The sequence below is a fragment of the Pecten maximus genome, chromosome 3 (assembly GCF_902652985.1).
Source record: "Pecten maximus chromosome 3, xPecMax1.1, whole genome shotgun sequence".
NCBI classification, from domain to species: Eukaryota; Metazoa; Mollusca; class Bivalvia; order Pectinida; family Pectinidae; genus Pecten; species Pecten maximus.
Genome location: NC_047017.1, coordinates 12,796,677 through 12,818,773, shown reverse-complemented (window position 1 = coordinate 12,818,773; position 22,097 = coordinate 12,796,677). Strand labels below are relative to the sequence as shown.

Genomic DNA, 22,097 nt, shown 5'->3' with positions numbered 1-22,097 from the left:
TAGTAATTACGTTACACCCCAACACCTGCTTCTTCTTACACCACGTCAGGGGCGTACACAAGTTATTATTCTTCTATTCATCGACACCCTCGCGTTTTATCCATCCCTTTATACACAGACACCATCACGATCCCTTTATACACAGACACCCTCGCGTTTTATCCATCCCTTTATACACATACAACATCGCGATCCCTTTATACACAGACACCCTCGCGTTTTATCCATCGTTTTATAGACAAACACCATTGCGTTTTGTCCATCCTTAATTCACAGACACCCTCGTATTTCGTCCATCCTTTTATACACCGACACCATCGCGTTTTATCCATCCCTTTATACACTTTCACGCTTGTGTTTTGTCAACCCTTAATGCACATACAAATCCATTTTTAGCCACCCCTTTCGACTTGGTTTCATCGCATATAATAAATTCCTTCATATACGGACATACTCGAGATTTATCCATCCCTTTATACACGGACATACTCGAGATTTATCCATACCTTTATACACGGACATATTCGAGATTTATCCATCCCTTTATACACGGACATACTCGAGATTTATCCATACCTTTATACACGGACATACTCGAGTTTTATCCATACCTTTATACACGGACATACTCGAGATTTATCCATACCTTTATACACGGACATACTCGAGTTTTATCCATACCTTTATACACGGACGTTTTCGAGTTTACCTTTATACACGGACATACTCGAGTTTACCTTTATACACGGACATACTCGAGTTTTATCCATACCTTTATACACGGACATACTCGAGATTTATCCATACCTTTATACACGGACATACTCGAGATTTATCCATACCTTAATACACGGACATACTCGAGATTTATCCATACCTTTATACACGGACATACTCGAGTTTACCTTTAAACACGGACATACTCGAGTTTTATCCATCCTTTTATACACGGACATACTCGAGTTTTATCCATACTTTTATACACGGACATACTCGAGTTTTATCCATACATGTACCTTTATACACGAACATACTCGAGATTTATCCATACCTTTATACACGGACATACTCGAGTTTTATCCATCCTTTTATACACGGACATACTCGAGTTTTATCCATACATGTACCTTTATACACGGACATACTCGAGTTTTATCCATACCTTTATACACGGACATACTCGAGTTTTATCCATACCTTTATACACGGACATACTCGAGTTTTATCCATCCTTTTATACACGGACATACTCGAGTTTTATCCATACATGTACCTTTATACACGGACATACTCGAGATTTATCCATACCTTTATACACAGACATATTCGAGTTTACCTTTATACACGGACATACTCGAGATTTATCCATACCTTTATACACGGACATACTCGAGTTTTATCCATCCTTTTATACACGGACATACTCGAGTTTTATCCATACATGTACCTTTATACACGGACATACTCGAGATTTATCCATACCTTTATACACGGACATATTCGAGTTTACCTTTATACACGGACATACTCGAAATTTATCCATACCTTTATACACGGACATACTCGAGTTTTATCCATACATGTACCTTTATACACGGACATACTCGAGTTTTATCCATACCTTTATACACGGACATACTCGAGTTTTATCCATACCTTTTATACACGGACATACTCGAGTTTTATCCATACCTTTTTACACGGACATACTCGAGTTTACCTTTATACACGGACATACTCGAGATTTATCCATAAATTTATACACGGACATACTCGATATTTATCCATACCTTTATACACGGACATACTCGAGTTTTATCCATCCTTTTATACACGGACATACTCGAGTTTTATCCATCCTTTTATACACGGACATACTCGAGATTTATCCATCCTTTTATACACGGACATACTCGAGATTTATCCATACCTTTACGCGGTTATGAACCTATACATGATTAGCACACACAGAGTCTCGAACGAACACTTCGTGGCCAATTCACACGCCTATAAGTGAACATTGATTTGTAACATTTTGAACCATTGTGTAAGCGATGAGATTGTGCAATGAGACAGATTCTATAACTATTCTATATGGGAATCTTGATGGTTGATACCAATCGAGAAAGTGGAGATTTGATGTCATATAAGTGAAAGTCTTAGATGTCCATGGTATCAATGAAAGTCAGACGTCCGGGTAGATAGCTTTCTATCCAATATATCATTATCCAATATTTGTCTAAAATCGAAATCAAGTTTTTGTTCCAATTGTAGTTGAAATTATTCACACAAAAATGTGTTAAAATATTTTCTTCGGAATTTGTCTTTCTGTGTAAGGCATACCAGGCAGCATTAAATAAGAGGATTATATATGGCAGACGGTCGAGGATATCTAACCAGGATTCAGATATTAGACGACTCTTGATCAATCTTAGAAAATCAATAACGATCTCCGACTCGATCCCGATGTTACTTGTACTAGGTCAATACGGTAGACCATGGAGTAATCAACGTTTACGTAATGACCGCCGACGTTTGTATCCGTAACAAGTGTACCTACCAACACCGACGGTACGATGTGTAAACGGCGAGGTTAATGTATTAGTGAGATTAGAGCCTGTTCTGCTAGGGTTGCCGTGACACCATCACAATTTATCGTCGTCATGATCACTCAGCCGTGTCCACATGTATATTCCATCGCGTTAACAATGCTTTACACCTCGCTGTCCCGCGTCAAACAATTATTTCATTACACTCACATAATATTTGCACATCTAATATATTGTTAGGATAACACATTTATGACAATGTGTAAACGTGTAGATGTGAATATTAATTAGGTGCCGGAGTTTATTAATATAACAATGAGCATGACCTTGTTGTACATCGGTACGATAATATGCGGTCATATGCGTTCGTTCTAGAATCATCTGTGAAGGGGACATTTCCATATCTCATATATATATATACAGTAGGTATAATATAACTGACACTGGCATGCTCGACAACTGCTTAAATAATACACACATTTTTGAACAAAAGATTTATGACTGCGAAGCAGTAGACTGTTGGGTCCTTTGGGCAAATAGAGAATGAGAACGTCCTTTACAAACTTATACATAATGTATAGTTGTGTTACGTTCAGAAATGCTTATAACGTCTGGTTGGATTAAGGTAAATATAATGTTCCATTGGAACTAAGGTAAACAGCTTAACAAGGTTTGCCAACATTACATCGTGATCTATATTTATACGGCGATGTATTATGGTAACAATGACGTTTTGATTGCATTTAAGTCTTTGTCCATGTAATGATCGCAAATGTTCCAATTAAGAAGTACCTCCAAGATAATTTGTATACATGGTGTATAAGTATCATCAAGGTAATTTGTAACAGCTAACCAGTCTGAGAGGAAGGCTAGCGACAGGTTTACTCGTCAGATAGACAGTACAGCTAACCAGTCTGAGAGGAAGGTTAACGACAGGTTTACTCGTCAGATAGACAGTACAGCTAACCAGTCTGAAAGGAAGGTTAACGACAGGTTTACTCGTCAGATAGACAGTACAGCTAACGACAGGTTTACTCGTCAGATAGACAGTACAGCTAACGACAGGTTTACTCGTCAGATAGACAGTACAGCTAACCTGTCTGAGAGGAAGACTAACGACAGGTTTACTCGTCAGATAGACAGTACAGCTAACCTGTCTGAGAGGAAGGTTAAAGACAGGTTTACTCGTCAGATAGACAGTACAGCTAACGACAGGTTTACTCGTCAGATAGACAGTACAGCTAACCTGTCTGAGAGGAAGACTAACGACAGGTTTACTCGTCAGATAGACAGTACAGCTAACCTGTCTTAGAGGAAGACTAACGACAGGTTTACTCGTCAGATAGACAGTACAGCTAACCAGTCTTAGAGGAAGGCTAACGACAGGTTTACTCGTCAGATAGACAGTACAGCTAACGACAGGTTTACTCGTCAGATAGACAGTACAGCTAACCTGTCTGAGAGGAAGACTGACGACAGGTTTACTCGTCAGATAGACAGTACAGCTAACCTGTCTGAGAGGAAGGTTAAAGACAGGTTTACTCGTCAGATAGACAGTACAGCTAACGACAGGTTTACTCGTCAGATAGACAGTACAGCTAACGACAGGTTTACTCGTCAGATAGACAGTACAGCTAACCTGTCTGAGAGGAAGACTAACGACAGGTTTACTCGTCAGATAGACAGTACAGCTAACCTGTCTTAGAGGAAGACTAACGACAGGTTTACTCGTCAGATAGACAGTACAGCTAACCAGTCTTAGAGGAAGGCTAACGACAGGTTTACTCGTCAGATAGACAGTACAGCTAACGACAGGTTTACTCGTCAGATAGACAGTACAGCTAACCAGTCTTAGAGGAAGACTAACGACAGGTTTACTCGTCAGATAGACAGTACAGCTAACCAGTCTTAGAGGAAGGCTAACGACAGGTTTACTCGTCAGATAGACAGTACAGCTAACCAGTCTTAGAGGAAGGCTAACGACAGGTTTACTCGTCAGATAGACAGTACAGCTAACCTGTCTTAGAGGAAGACTAACGACAGGTTTACTCGTCAGATAGACAGTACAGCTAACCAGTCTTAGAGGAAGACTAACGACAGGTTTACTCGTCAGATAGACAGTACAGTTAACGACAGGTTTACTCGTCAGATAGACAGTACAGCTAACCTGTCTGACAGGAAGGCTAACGACAGGTTTACTCGTCAGATAGACAGTACAGCTAACCAGTGTAACAGGAAGGCTAACGACAGGTTCATTAAATAGACAGTACAGCTAACGACAGGTTTACTCGTCAGATAGACAGTACAGCTAACCAGTCTGAGAGGAAGGTTAACGACAGGTTTACTCGTCCGATAGACAGTACAGCTAACGACAGGTTTACTCGTCAGATAGGCAGTACAGCTAACCTGTCTGAGATGAAGGTTAACGACAGGTTTACTCGTCAGATAGACAGTACAGCTAACGACAGGTTTACTCGTCAGATAGACAGTACAGCTAACCTGTCTGAGAGGAAGGCTAACGACAGGTTTACTCGTCAGATAGACAGTACAGCTAACCAGTCTGAGAGGAAGGCTAACGACAGGTTTACTCGTCAGATAGACAGTACAGCTAACCAGTCTGAGAGGAAGACTAACGACAGGTTTACTGGTCAGATAGACAGTACAGCTAATGACAGGTTTACTCTTCAGATAGACAGTACAGCTAATGACAGGTTTACTCGTCAGATAGACAGTACAGCTAACCTGTCTGAGAGGAAGGTTAATGACATGTTTACTCATCAGATAGACAATACAGCTAACCAGTCTGAGAGGAAGACTAACGACAGGTTTACTCGTCAGATAGACAGTACAGCTAACCTGTCTGAGAGGAAGACTAACGACAGGTTTACTCGTCAGATAGACAGTACAGCTAACGACAGGTTTACTCGTCAGATAGACAGTAAAGCTAACCTGTCTCAGAGGAAGACTAACGACAGGTTTACTCGTCAGATAGACAATACAGCTAACCAGTCTGAGAGGAAGACTAACGACAGGTTTACTCGTCAGATAGACAGTACAGCTAACCTGTCTGAGAGGAAGACTAACGACAGGTTTACTCGTCAGATAGACAGTACAGCTAACGACAGGTTTACTCGTCAGATAGACAGTAAAGCTAATGACAGGTTTACTCGTCAGATAGACAGTACAGCTAACGACATGTTTACTCGTCAGATAGACAATACAGCTAACCTGTCTGAGAGGAAGACTAACGACAGGTTTACTCGTCAGATAGACAGTACAGCTAACCTGTCTGAGAGGAAGACTAACGACAGGTTTACTCGTCAGATAGACAGTACAGCTAACGACAGGTTTACTCGTCAGATAGACAGTAAAGCTAATGACAGGTTTACTCGTCAGATACACAGTACAGCTAACCTGTCTGAGAGGAAGACTAACGACAGGTTTACTCGTCAGATAGACAGTACAGCTAACCAGTCTGAGAGGAAGACTAACGACAGGTTTACTCGTCAGATAGACAGTACAGCTAACGACAGGTTTACTCGTCAGATAGACAGTACAGCTAACCTGTCTGAGATGAAGGTTAACGACAGGTTTACTCGTCAGATAGACAGTACAGCTAACGACAGGTTTACTCGTCAGATAGACAGTACAGCTAACCAGTCTGACAGGAAGGCTAACGACAGGTTTACTCGTCAGATAGACAGTACAGCTAACCAGTGTGACAGGAAGACTAACGACAGGTTTACTCGTCAGATAGACAGTACAGCTAACCAGTCTTAGAGGAAGACTAACGACAGGTTTACTCGTCAGATAGACAGTACAGCTAACCAGTCTGACAGGAAGACTAACGACAGATTTACTCGTCAGATAGACAGTACAGCTAACCAGTCTGACAGGAAGACTAACGACAGATTTACTCGTCAGATAGACAGTACAGCTAACCAGTGTGACAGGAAGACTAACGACAGGTTTACTGGTCAGATAGACAGTACAGCTAACCAGTCTGAGAGGAAGACTAACGACAGGTTTACTCGTCAGATAGACAGTACAGCTAACGACAGGTTTACTCGTCAGATAGACAGTACAGCTAACCAGTCTTAGAGGAAGGCTAACGATAGGTTTACTCGTCAGATAGACAGTACAGCTAACGACAGGTTTACTCGTCAGATAGACAGTACAGCTAACGACAGGTTTACTCGTCAGATAGACAGTACAGCTAACCAGTCTTAGAGGAAGGCTAACGAGAGGTTTACTCGTCAGATAGACAGTACAGCTAACGACAGGTTTACTCGTCAGATAGACAGTACAGCTAACCAGTCTGAGAGGAAGGCTAACGACAGATTTACTCGTCAGATAGACAGTACAGCTAACGACAGATTTACTCGTCAGATAGACAGTACAGCTAACGACAGGTTTACTCGTCAGATAGACAGTACAGCTAACGACAGATTTACCGGTCAGATAGACAGTACAACTAACGACAGGTTTACTCGTCAGATAGACAGTACCTGGGTATATTGTGTCTAAACCATGACATAGTACAGGGTATTCTTTGACAAAGTTTGGTTGGAATGCTGGAGTTTACCGAGATATGTATTTCTGGCAATACGTAATTCAGACAAATTTAAAAATAGGAACATATTGCTGTATTGTCAAAAGGTACAAAAATGCGTGTAGATAAAGTAAGGAATCATATTTAGATTTTTTTTTTTTTTTTTGTAAGCTCATGCCGAACTGACTCGATAAGAACATTAATATCTAGTTATACTTCCTATCGTTATAATCTTTAAGATACTCGATAAGAACATTAATATCTAGTTATACTTCCTATCGTTATAATCTACTGAGTTATTTATATGACGTGTGTACATTATCTCCGGCCTCTATGGGTCTACACAGGGATCATATCATAAAACAAGTTTATTAAAACGTCGTGAAACCGATACACGCCAACATTGACCTTGAGTCATCCAGAACAATAAAACATGATATACTGTACTTAGGTTTGACGAAATGTTGCGTTGTGTCTCAGATGAAATTGCTAAGTAACATAATATTGTACAAGTGTTTAACTAAACAACACCAGCTTAACGATACATTATCTTATCCAGCTTCTATTTTTGTTAAAACAAAAATCTTAATATTTTCGTAAATGCCATCTTTGTGCGATCTTTAAAAATATCTGGATAGGCAAATTTTCATTTTAATATTTAATATTCTATAAAAATATTCCTTATTTAAATTTCATCTTGACTCGTTAAGCGAACTGGACTGGATGTAACGGATCAGTGACTTTTATTGTGCACCATGCTGAATAATCGTAAGGAGTCTTGTACAAAATATGCATAACGCTGATACAACCCCAGTTAACTACTAATTAATGGTACAACTCCAATTCACTACTAATAAATGGTACATCTCCAGTTAACCACTAATTAATGGTACATCATCAGTTAACAACTAATTAATGGTTCATCTCCAGTTAACCACTAATCAATGGTACATCTCAAGTTAACAACTAATTAATGGTTCATCTCCCGTTAAACTCTAAGTAATGGTACATTTCCAGTTAACCACTAATTAATGGTACATGTACATCTCACGTTAATCACTAATTAATGTTTCATCTCCAGGTAACTATTAATTAATTGTATATCTCCAGTTAGCCGTTTATTAATGGTTCATCTTCAGTTAACCACTAATTGATGGTTCATCTCCAGTTAAACTCTAAGTAATGGTACATTTCCAGTTAACCACTAATTAATGGTACATCTCACGTTAATCACTAATTAATGTTTCATCTCCAGTTAACTATTAATTAATGGTACATCTCCAGTTAACCATTAATTAATTGTTTATCTCCAGTTAACCACTAATTGATGTTTCATCTCCAGTTAACCACTAATAAATGGTACATCTCACGTTAATCACTAATTAATGGTTCATCTTCAGTTAACCACTAATTAAATGGTATATCTCACGTTATTCACTAATTAATTTTACATCTCCAGTTAATCACTAATTAATGGTTCATCTCCAGTTAATCACTAATCAATGGTACATCTCCAGTTAACCACTAATTAATGGTACATCTCCAGTTAGCCACTAATTAATGGTACATCTCCAGTTAACCACTTATTAATGGTACATCTCCAGTTAATCACTTATTGATGGTACATCTCTAGTTAACAACTAATTAATGGTACATCTCCAGTTAACCACTAATTAATGGTGCATCTCCAGACCAACCACTAATTAACGGTATATCTCCAGTTAAACACTAACTAATGGTTCATCTCCAGTTAACCATTAATTAATGTTTCATCTCCAGCTAACCACTAATTAATGGTACATCTCCAGTTAACCACTGTTTAATGATATAACTCCAGTTAACCACTTATTAATGGTACATCTCCAGTTAACCACTAAATGATGGTACATCTCCAGTTAAACTCTAAATAATGGTACATCTCCAGTTAACCACTAATTAATGGTACATCTCACGTTAATCACTAATTAATGGTACAACTCCAGTTAACCACTAAATAATGGTACATCTCCAGTTAACCACTAAATGATGGTTCATCTCCAGTTAAACTCTAAATAAAGGTACATCTCCAGTTAACCACTAATTAATGGTACATCTCACGTTAATCACTAATTAATGGTACAACTCCAGTTAACCACTAAATAATGGTACATCTCCAGTTAACCACTAAATAATGGTACATCTCCAGTTAACCATTAATTAATGGTACATCTTCAGTTAACCACTAATTAATGGTACATCTCCAGTTAACCATTAATTAATTGTATATCTCCAGTTAATCACTAATTAATGGTTCATCTCCAGTTTACCACTAATTAATGGTTCATCCCTAGTTAACCACTAATTAATGGTTTATCTCCAGTTAATCACTAATCAATGGTACATCTCCAGTTAACCACTTATTAATGGTACATCTCCAGTTGACCACTTATCAATGGTGCATCTCTAGTTAACAACTAATTAATGGTACATCTCCAGTTAACCACTTATTAATGGTACATCTCTAGTTAACAACTAATTAATGGTACATCTCCAGACCAACCACTAATTAATGGTATATCTCCAGTTAACCACTAATTAATGGTAGATCTCCAGTAAATCACTAATTAATGTTTCATCTCCAGTTAAACGCTGTTTAATGATACAACTCCAGTTAACCACTTATTAATGGTACATCTCCAGTTAACCACTAATTAATGGTACATCTCCAGTTAACCACTAATTAATGGTACATCTCCAGTTAACCATTAATTAATGGTACATCTCCAGTTAACCACTAATTAATGGTACATCTCCAGTTAACCATTAATTAATAGTACATCTTCAGTTAACCACTAATTAATGGTATATCTCCAGTTAACCACTAATTAATGGTTCATCTCCAGTTTACCACTAATTAATGGTTCATCCCTAGTTAACCACTAATTAATGGTTCATCTCCAGTTAATCACTAATCAATGGTACATCTCCAGTTGACCACTTATTAATGGTACATCTCCAGTTGACCACTTATTAATGGTGCATCTCTAGTTAACAACTAATTAATGGTACATCTCCAGTTGACCACTTATTTATGGTGCATCTCTAGTTAACAACTAATCAATGGTACATCTCCAGTTAACCACTTATTAATGGTACATCTCTAGTTAACAACTAATTAATGGTACATCTCCAGGTAACCACTAATTAATGGTACATCTCCAGACCAACCACTAATTAATGGTATATCTCCAGTTAACCACTAATTAATGGTAGATCTCCAGTAAATCACTAATTAATGTTTCATCTCCAGTTAAAAACTGTTTAATGATACAACTCCAGTTAACCACTTATTAATGGTTCATCTCCAGTTAACCATTAATTAATGGTACATCTCCAGTTAACCACTAAATAATGGTACATCTCCAGTTAACCACTTATTAATGGTACATCTCCAGTTAACCACTAATTAATGGTACATCTCCAGTTAACCACTAATTAATGGTACATCTCCAGTTAACCACTAATTAATGGTACATCTCCAGTTAACCATTAATTAATGGTACATCTCCAGTTAACCACTAATTAATGGTACAACTCCAGTTGATAATTTCCTTAAGGTGAACTTTTACGTAGACTATTATCTTCCTTTCAAAATTAAACTTGCTGTTTCATATAATAACACCTACCTATATGGGAGTTAAATGTGCAAAAATTAATTCACTAATACATAATTTTGATTAATAAATTAAATCATTTTTCCTTTATCTATGTAGATGTAGGAAAGGCCAAGCTTGTCGCGAGTAGGCACATCCTTAACATTATATACACTGAATCATTTAAATGTGTTTAAAGTGATGAGAGAATGAATTGTTTGAACACGCGTAAGACAGCCTGTCAAAAATCTGACGAAATGTCAAAATATCTGATGACGACGATTTAATTTGTACATTGTAACCGACTTCCTGCCTAAGTATTACACTGTAATCAACTTTCTGCCAAACTATTACATTGTAGTCGACTTCCTGTCTAACTATTACACTGTAATCAATTTTCTGCCTGACTATTACGCTGTAGTCGACTTTCTGCCTTTTACAATGAAATTGCCTTTCTTCCCAACTATAACACTGTAGCCGACTTTCTTTGTTACTATTACATTGTAGCCGACTTTCTTTGTTACTATTACATTGTAGCCGACTTTCTGTCTAACTGTTACATTGTATCCGACTTTCTTTGTTACTATTACATTGTAGCCGACTTTCTTTGTTACTATTACATTGTAGCCGACTTTCTTTGTTACTATTACATTGTAGCCGACTTTCTTTGTTACTGTAACATGGTAGCCGACTTTCTTTGTTACTATTACATTGTAGCCGACTTTCTTTGTTACTGTAACATGGTAGCCGACTTTCTTTGTTACTATTACATTGTAGCCGACTTTCTTTGTTACTATTACATGGTAGCCGACTTTCTTTGTTACTATTACATGGTAGCCGACTTTCTTTGTTACTATTACATGGTAGCCGACTTTCTTTGTTACTATTACATTGTAGCCGACTTTCTGTCTAACTGTTACATTGTAGCCGACTTTCTTTGTTACTGTTACATTGTAGCCGACTTTCTTTGTTACTATTACATTGTAGCCGACTTTCTTTGTTACTATTACATTGTAGCCGACTTTCTTTGTTACTATTACATTGTAGCCGACTTTCTTTGTTACTGTTACATTGTAGCCGACTTTCTTTGTTACTATTACATTGTAGCCGACTTTCTTTGTTACTATTACATTGTAGCCGACTTTCTTTGTTACTATTACATTGTAGCCGACTTTCTTTGTTACTATTACATTGTAGCCGACTTTCTTTGTTACTTTTACATTGTAACCGACTTTCTGTCTAACTGTTACATTGTAGCCGACTTTCTTTGTTACTATTACATTGTAGCCGACTTTCTTTGTTACTATTACATTGTAGCCGACTTTCTTTGTTACTATTACATTGTAGCCGACTTTCTTTGTTACTATTACATTGTAGCCGACTTTCTTTGTTACTATTACATTGTAGCCGACTTTCTTTGTTACTGTTACATTGTAGCCGACTTTCTTTGTTACTATTACATTGTAGCCGACTTTCTTTGTTACTGTTACATGGTAGCCGACTTTCTTTGTTACTATTACATGGTAGCCGACTTTCTTTGTTACTGTAACATTGTAGCCGACTTTCTTTGTTACTATTACATTGTAGCCGACTTTCTTTGTTACTATTACATTGTAGCCGACTTTCTTTGTTACTATTACATTGTAGCCGACTTTCTTTGTTACTATTACATTGTAGCCGACTTTCTTTGTTACTTTTACATTGTAACCGACTTTCTGTCTAACTGTTACATTGTAGCCGACTTTCTTTGTTACTATTACATTGTAGCCGACTTTCTTTGTTACTATTACATTGAAGCCGACTTTCTTTGTTACTATTACATTGTAGCCGACTTTCTTTGTTACTATTACATTGTAGCCGACTTTCTTTGTTACTGTTACATTGTAGCCGACTTTCTTTGTTACTATTACATTGTAGCCGACTTTCTTTGTTACTGTTACATGGTAGCCGACTTTCTTTGTTACTATTACATGGTAGCCGACTTTCTTTGTTACTGTAACATTGTAGCCGACTTTCTTTGTTACTGTAACATTGTAGCCGACTTTCTTTGTTACTATTACATTGTAGCCGACTTTCTTTGTTACTATTACATTGTAGCCGACTTTCTTTGTTACTATTACATTGTAGCCGACTTTCTTTGTTACTATTACATTGTAGCCGACTTTCTTTGTTACTATTACATTGTAGCCGACTTTCTTTGTTACTATTACATTGTAGCCGACTTTCTTTGTTACTGTAACATTGTAGCCGACTTTCTTTGTTACTATTACATTGTAGCCGACTTTCTTTGTTACTATTACATTGTAGCCGACTTTCTTTGTTACTATTACATGGTAGCCGACTTTCTTTGTTACTATTACATTGTAGCCGACTTTCTTTGTTACTATTACATGGTAGCCGACTTTCTTTGTTACTGTTACATTGTAGCCGACTTTCTTTGTTACTATTACATGGTAGCCGACTTTCTTTGTTACTGTAACATTGTAGCCGACTTTCTTTGTTACTATTACATTGTAGCCGACTTTCTTTGTTACTATTACATTGTAGCCGACTTTCTTTGTTACTGTTACATTGTAGCCGACTTTCTTTGTTACTATTACATTGAAGCCGACTTTCTTTGTTACTGTTACATTGTAGCCGACTTTCTTTGTTACTGTAACATTGTAGCCGACTTTCTTTGTTACTATTACATTGTAGCCGACTTTCTTTGTTACTATTACATGGTAGCCGACTTTCTTTGTTACTATTACATTGTAGCCGACTTTCTTTGTTACTATTACATTGTAGCCGACTTTCTTTGTTACTATTACATTGTAGCCGACTTTCTTTGTTACTGTTACATTGTAGCCGACTTTCTTTGTTACTATTACATTGTAGCCGACTTTCTTTGTTACTATTACATTGTAGCCGACTTTCTTTGTTACTATTACATTGTAGCCGACTTTCTTTGTTACTATTACATTGTAGCTGACTTTCTTTGTTACTATTACATGGTAGCCGACTTTCTTTGTTACTATTACATGGTAGCCGACTTTCTTTGTTACTATTACATTGTAGCCGACTTTCTTTGTTACTGTTACATTGTAGCCGACTTTCTTTGTTACTATTACATGGTAGCCGACTTTCTTTGTTACTGTTACATTGTAGCCGACTTTCTTTGTTACTATTACATGGTAGCCGACTTTCTTTGTTACTGTAACATTGTAGCCGACTTTCTTTGTTACTATTACATTGTAGCCGACTTTCTTTGTTACTATTACATTGTAGCCGACTTTCTTTGTTACTGTTACATTGTAGCCGACTTTCTTTGTTACTATTACATTGAAGCCGACTTTCTTTGTTACTAGTACATGGTAGCCGACTTTCCTTGTTACTATTACATTGTAGCCGACTTTTTTTGTTACTATAACATTGTAGCCGACTTTCTTTGTTACTATTACATTGAAGGCGACTTTCTGTCTATTACGCTTTAATGGATTTTCTGCTTAACTATTACATTGTACATGTAGTCGACTTTTTGCCTTTTACATTGTAATTGACTTTCTGTCCAGGTATGACATTGTAGTTGACTGATTGCCTACTATTACATTATAGTCGATTTTGTTTCATGTGTCGAATTAATTAACATCTCGTTTATTTTTACTTTCATGTAATAATTGTGGAGATATTCGCTTGTGTTATTAAAAGGATTCACTGAATACATGCTGGATTCAAAGGTTCTAACTTAATGAAACACTATTTGTTTATTTGGGAATTGGTCTAACCCCACTACGGTGTGTCATTGACCACGTGTCCACTCAGATTAGGGAGATTATTATCAATCTCATCGGGATTACTCAACACTAATTCAGTGAGACATCATTCAGTGGCTAAATAAAAATTGATCAAAATCAATAATGCAATTAGATTAGTTTTGTATTGTAATTCATGTATACAATGTTAATCTGTTCAAGTGAACCAGATCACAACATCTAATATAGACCAGAGGAATACAATGTAATAGACACAATATATCCGGGAATACCAACAAATAATCAACAAATTTTGGTTAACGGTTCAATTTAAAAGGTCATCAAATATAAGTGGATATTCTGAACCCAAGTCTAAGTAGTAAGACATGACATGCAGGTTCGTAGCGGTAAACCTCGGGGGCGTAAAGTCGACCTGCAGGGGTAAACCTCGGCGCCTTACAGACCACCAGCAGGGGTAAACCTCGGCGCCTTACATACCATCAGCATGGTTACGTCGAACCGCGGGGATGTAAAGTCCTCAAGCGTGTTAATGTTAAACTCGCGGACGTAAACCTGTAATCCACATATATTTACCTGAATAGTCAAACCTCGGGTACGTAAAGTCCACCAGCAGGGTAACGTCAAACCGCGGGGACGTAAAGTCCACCAGCAGGGTAACGTCAAACCGCGGGAACGTAAAGTCCACCAGTAGGGTAACGTCAAACCTCGGGGACGTAAAGTCCACAAGCAGGGTAACGTCAAACTGCCGGAACGTAAAGTTCACCAGCATGTTAACGTCAAACCGCGGGGACGTATAGTCCACCAGCAGGGTAACGTCAAACCGCGAGGACGTAAAGTCCACCAGTAGGGTAACGTCAAACCTCGGGGACGTAAAGTCCACCAGCAGGGTAACGTCAAACCGCGGGAACGTAAGGTTCACCAGCATGTTAACGTCAAACCGCGGGGACGTATAGTCCACCAGCAGGGTAACGACAAACCGCGGGGACTCTAGGTCCACCAGCAGGGTAACGTCAAACCGCGGGGACGTAAAGTCCACCAGCAGGGTAACGACAAACCGCGAGGACGTAAAGTCCACCAGTAGGGTAACGTCGAACCTCGGGGACGTAAAGTCCACCAGCAGGGTAACGTCAAACCACAGGGACGTAAAATCCACCAGTAGGGTAGCGTCAAACCGCGGGGACTCTAAGTCCACCAGCAGGGTAACGTCGAACCTCGGGGACGTAAAGTCCACCAGCAGGGTAACGTCAAACCACAGGGACGTAAAATCCACCAGTAGGGTAACGTCAAACCGCGGGGACTCTAAGTCCACCAGCAGGGTAACGTCAAACCGCGGGGACGTAAAGTCCACCAGCAGGGTAACGACAAACCGCGAGGACGTAAAGTCCACCAGTAGGGTACCGGCAAACCTCAGGGACGTAAAGTCCACCAGCAGGGTAACGTCAAACCGCGGGGACGTAAAGTCCACCAGCAGGGTACCGGCAAACTGCAGGGACGTAAAGTCCACCAACAGGGTACCGGCAAACCGCGGGGACGTAAAGTCCACCAGCAGGGTACCGGCAAACCGCGGGGACGTAAAGTCCACCAGCAGGGTACCGGCAAACCGCGAGGACGTAAAGTCCACCAGCAGGGTACCGGCAAACCGCGGGGACGTAAAGTCCACCAGCAGGGTAACGGCAAACCACGGGGACGTAAAGTCCACCAGCAGGGTAACGGCAAACCGCGGGGACTTACAGTACACCGACAAAACTTGCCATTTAGCAATCTCAAAGGACTGGAATATTCATACCAAAATTAAATGTGTATTGAGAAATATTGAAATATTGATGTCTATTGAGTCCACTGATTTGGTACTTTTATCTACCGAGACGTTCCCTCTTGTTTGTAGCATACACCATATTGTTTCACCTACTAATGGAATGATATCCATGAGGGGATGTCTTGGTATGGGAAGATTTCGAGCCGATATCATGAGATCAAAGTTAACTTACCCTGGTTCACATACTGGGTCACATTAGTAAGCTTGGGATGTTTGGCACCATCCTTTGTCCTGTAAATACAACACATAACATTATATTAACAGCAACACACAACATTATATTAACAGAGGAAACAATTTATATATACAACAAGTCATCTGGTGTTGAATGGCTTCACAAACTGGGCCCTGACAAGCTTCGTGTGTGTTCCATAATATTCGAAAGGAGAAAATCTGTTACTGAAAAACATATTCATTTTCGCGAGCGATATGTTTACTTGTTTTGTTATCAGAGAAACTAGATGATATTACTTCACGACATTTCAAACATTATCATAACTGTTTGCTGCCAGCACATCTTGTTGGCTAGTGCAGTTCAATCAATTTAATATCTAGGGAAAGTTTGTAAAGTCGAAGCAAAATATCATTTTATAGATAACGATTGTTTGTAGGCATGGAGGCTGACAATTAACATCCCCAGGGAGTTCCTCTCCGGAAGTGTTGTAAAATAATGTATGCATTAATATTATAACAGAATTACATTTGCATTCCAAAACTATTAAAATCTAAAATCAGCCGCATTGCTCCAAAAGGAATGAATAATTCATTTATAATATCATCTAATGTCTATCAGCATTAACGATGCAAAGTATGGATAATAGTTAATTACAAGGGGAAATGCTTCCGGAAAACAATAAACGATATATCTTTATATTTTGTATCTCTCTAAAAGCCAGCCAGATGATATAAAACAATAAACGATATATCTTAGATACATTATATCTCTCTAAAAGACAACCTGAGGACATAAAACAATAGAAAAGAGTAAAAAGTTCTATTTTGAACTTGGTAAATTTCCTCTTCTCATTTTGCGCAAAATATGAATCTTCAAGTACTGGTGTAAATTGTTGAAGTCTTGTATATCAAATTGTATATTAAGTGCATGTTATCAAGATATGAACGTAGGCTGCGAATCAAATCCACATTGTAAAAATTGGGTGGCTTCAGTCAAACAGGAACTATGTGCCACTGGCTTTGCCGAGTACTGGCAGGCGCAGGGTAATTTAATTAGAACCTTTTTGTCATTAGTAAAACAACGGATATTAGACATTTTTAAGCAAGATTGTGAGTCTTTCTTTTTAACCTCGTCCAAATGCACATTGTATAAACATATTATTGACTATGTATATCTGCAACCTTACTTAATACTTTCCCTGTTAAATATAAAAAGGCAATTGTCAGAATACGTTTGTCTTCACACATAACCTGTTGATAGAAACTGGGCGGCATAGAAAAAATCCTCACAATTTAATAGTTCGTCCTTTCTGTAAAACGTAGAAGATGAATACCATTTCATCATAAAATGAAATATATAAAGCCACGCTATCGGCTTAATCCCCCTGTCTTTAGGTTTATAAATTTGCTATCAACTGGTAATGTTAAAAAATTTAGTAATCTGGGCAAGTTCTTATACCACGCATCTAAACTGCGTTCTACTCAGATGGCTTCTAGTAACTAGTAGTTTGATCCATACTATTCAATCATATATATGTATGCATGCTATGTCATATGCCAGTGAATTGTTCTACCCGAGCTGATTTGAATAATATTCTATGTAATTGTATGATGTTAATGAGATGTATTCTCTCAAGACTAATAAAGAATTGAATTATTGTAAATATGACAAAGTAACAATGGCCAGTCAGAAATCAGGAGACAATGATAAAAAGCCAGGTGAAATAAAACAATAGAAAAGAGTTAATATGACAAAGTAACAATGGCCAGTCTTAATCAGGTGACAATGATAAAAAGCCAGGTGAAATAAAACAATAGAAACCTAGACTCGTGACGAGAAAAAAAACAACAGTTTGTGTCAAGTAATGACAAGAGAAATAAATGACGTTGAAGATAAGAAAGAAATACTTCCCTAGTCGTTTACAAAATTACCTAGATGTGCCTCCTCTTTATACCTTAATGATAAAAGTCCCGGGACCATTAATGTCATCACCTTACGGTCTGTACATGATCAATTTGAAGCTCGTGAAATACAAATTTTTCACTTAAAATGGTCATGAACATATCCAGTTTCGCACCTCAGAATTAGCAGGTACAGCACCGAGTATGCCATTCCCAGTGTTTAATCAGAGACGGGTCATGAATGTGACGACCAACTCCGTAAGCGAGGAAGACTGTTAGTCATTCAGCGGTTTTAATCACTTTTAACAGAGTCATCTCTCTCTAGGCTGAAGTATTGTCGGTATACGACTTTCAAATACTGGTGAAAAATGTTACATGTTTATTATACAATAATAACCTGAGGATCAGTACCATGCATACTCCCAACATGTCTCGATAGAAGAAATTAATTTGCAACATTATCGACCGATAAAAATTCCAAAAACACAGTAGGGGTGTCTTCAAATTTCGATTAACTTTTGTTCACACAATTTAGTCCATATTCTCGAACGTTGATGGAGTAGCCGAGTCACATTCTCGTTATGTTGATCGGAGTCTAATCGGATCTAGATACGTTGGGGGTTGTTATATTACTTGATTTAACATACATACAATGTACGTAATTAATTACTTTGATATAATATGACTCCTTTCCCGATACTACTTGCTTAAGATTCTCTGAAAACAGCATCATGTGGTCATGCTTAAAGTTTGTCCAATCAAAAGTGTTGTTTCAAATAAAGTTACTTTACAATTGATAGTATTTCAAAGTCCCATTGAAAAATGGTCCCACCAATTTATCAACTATATAACAGAAATGAGGAAAATATCTATAAACCAATGAACCAGCTGGTATCCGGCAGCCTACCGTCGTATGTATCACACCAGCCAGTCCCCGGGAGTCTACCGTCGTGTGTATCAAACCAGCCAGACCCCGGGAGTCTACCGTCATGTGTATCACACCAGCCAGTCCCCGGGAGTCTACCGTCGTGTGTATCACACCAGCCAGTCCCCGGGAGTCTACCGTCGTGTGTATCACACCAGCCAGTCCCCGGGAGTCTACCGTCGTATGTATCACACCAGCCAGTCCCCGGGAGTCTACCGTCGTGTGTATCAAACCAGCCAGTCCCCGGGAGTCTACCGTCGTGTGTATCACACCAGCCAGTCCCCGGGAGTCTACCGTCGTGTGTATCACACCAGCCAGTCCCCGGGAGTCTACCGTCGTGTGTATCACACCAGCCAGTCCCCGGGAGTCTACCGTCATGAGCGATTCGACATAGAGATGATCAACTGACCGGCGATCACTTGTGTGGTCGCGGTCCCACAAATGCCACTTGTTATAGACAATGGAAACCATCAGTTAAATGTAAAGCCTTCACTGCTGTCCCTGTTGGTAAACGTGAAATCTACAAAAGCCCCAATATGTGCGGACTATGGTCGATACCCTGTACTACAGCTCTTCTGGCGGTTGTCTGTAACAGACAGACTAGGTACACACATCACATAATGAAAAGGTTAAGATACAACTTCTGGGTGAAAAAGTCAAGGTCACTCAATAGATGCATTAAGTACACAAAGAAAGAAATATTACAATTCCATCATTGGATGAGAACAAATTGTCGACTTGGATTCCTCATTTTCACAGGTACCCGATCTGCTCAGAAAAGAAGCCATTCCGGTTTAAAATGATAAAAGTGAAAACACTGCTACGTGTAACTGTCGAGATAGGGCACTTTCGACACTCTTACGGTTAGCTATAGTGACTGTAAAGAAGACATTCTGATGTAATTAATACGCCATCATTTACAATTAATTACCGTGACCTCCCTTGTCGTATTGCTACGGTATAGCCACACAGGTGTAGTGGGCAGTGTGGTGTAATTAGCTACAGAGGCTGTAGACAACAATAGACCTAACCGTCCATTAGCAACGTACCTACAAAAACATACAAGTTCAAGGTCAGACTGGATCACCGCCAGACAGGTTAATTATAGAGATATCTAGAGATCGGAGGAACCACCTGTATAACAGTGGGCGTGGCTAAAGGACGCTCCCTAACAAGCATGTTCTACTGGACTCGGACTCGTCTCCAGAATCGTCAGTCGGAAACTCTGATGATTTTGTAGAGGTTCGTTGGGTGTCTGATTCTGGTCTAAGGTTACATCGTACACAATCACGAAAGGGAAGGGGACACCAAAGATCTGGACAGCGGCACAGACGTATATATCAGAAATAACCCCCGGGCAATGCGCACCATCTTAATTTGGAAGAATGAAGCACGTTAAAACTTATTGTCGTCGTCGTCGTCGTTGTCCAAGTAACATCGCGTATCAAAATGGAGAAAGTATTAACACGTGGTTGCTATATTACACATTCCTGTATTGTCGCGTGTCATCATTTATCAACTGTATTCAGTTTAACACTATGCATGTGAATGGGGAAATCCAAACAAAATTTAATTCTAAAATCATACGAAATTCAATTTAAGTTTACCGGAAATCTTTTTCGTAATAGGTATATCATGAAATGAGAATTCGATCGATGTCGCCAAGCTTATAGTTTCGGTAAAGGACAGCTCAAGTTCATTCATGCTCTTCCCGTTGTAGTAATCGAATTGTTTCATTGATTTTGCAGAACATTTCGATAATTTGTCTCATGAAATCACGGGATTCAGTGGCTGGTATAATCGGAGTTTCAGGCGTTATCCCAACCCACGGGAAGTTAATAAACTCTAACACCGAAACTTAATAAACATGGAACCTAATGTCACAGAAACATTAGAGGAGGAGGAGGAGGAGGAGGAGGAGGAGGATTGTTCACACTATATACCTTTTTCAAGCTAATACTTCACTTCTCTACACTGGCACTGATGACGTCAGACCACCCTATTGACGAGGAAATCTTCTATACATATTGCTAGGGAGAATATAACGCATACATCACTTCCTTAATTACACTGCCATCACAATAATACGCTATCGAATGCCTACATTCAATTACAGTGTATGCCATACTGTGCGGCAGACATCTAGTGGACAACAGGTGGCGAAGTTTGCTCCTCTCACGTGAAAACAATTACCTGTCTATACGCTTTACTCGATACAGCGCGGAATATGTATGCCGCCATACTTCCCCCGTGATTTCACGAGATCTCGCGGGATTTATTTGTGTATAGTGAATTATTCTCCAATCAATAGATCAGTCGATCATCTCCACATCACCCTTATTCAGTACAGTATATAACGTCCATACTAAATTATGGTTTCTTCCAGAGATATAATCTCGAGCATGAAATACAAAATACGTTTCCCTAAAAAAGTAAACATCACATGATGTTGTCAAGGGGCATCACAGAGTCAAATATGGCTGTTTAAAATGTTAAAACATGAAATGATCAAGACGCTACTTGTACTATGAAACCTTATAATAATTTGTGTTATATAATAGCATGCTGTGCCGGCTAATAGCGGTCAGAGACGGGATTAATTGAGGTCCAACTGAAAAGGTTTTGAGATCATTCAGTAAGATGATTATCAACAGCGATATGGCGTCATTTAAAACTCGCTACATTTTTCAATAAATATTAATACAACACGTCAGCAAAACTAATCAAAAACGAAAATTGAATTTGATTGGTAGTAGAAACTGTCATTAGATCACTCCTGACAGATTTTACATCTG

The 22,097-nt window shown here is 38.6% G+C and overlaps 2 protein-coding genes across 8 annotated transcripts in view; one reads left to right on the top strand and one right to left on the bottom strand.

The window, feature by feature from the left end:
* LOC117323245 (sodium channel protein para-like) overlaps positions 1-22,097 on the bottom strand; it is a 156,841-nt gene that overhangs the window by 52,754 nt on the left and 81,990 nt on the right. For all 7 annotated transcript variants that reach the window (XM_033878325.1, XM_033878323.1, XM_033878328.1 and 4 more), the window contains exon 2: positions 16,474-16,532. The gene's annotated coding sequence lies outside the window, so the exon portion shown is untranslated. The remainder of the gene's footprint in view (positions 1-16,473; positions 16,533-22,097) is intronic.
* On the top strand, positions 4,965-6,329 carry LOC117324626 (sialidase-like). Its single transcript, XM_033880549.1, has one exon. It carries the CDS (start codon positions 4,965-4,967, stop codon positions 6,327-6,329), a length of 1,365 nt encoding a protein of 454 aa, XP_033736440.1.

What these genes read in the sequence shown, in the direction of transcription:
- LOC117324626 (XM_033880549.1), top strand. Translation starts at nt 4,965, where the DNA reads ATGAAGGTTAACGACAGGTTTACTCGTCAGATAGACAGTACAGCTAAC.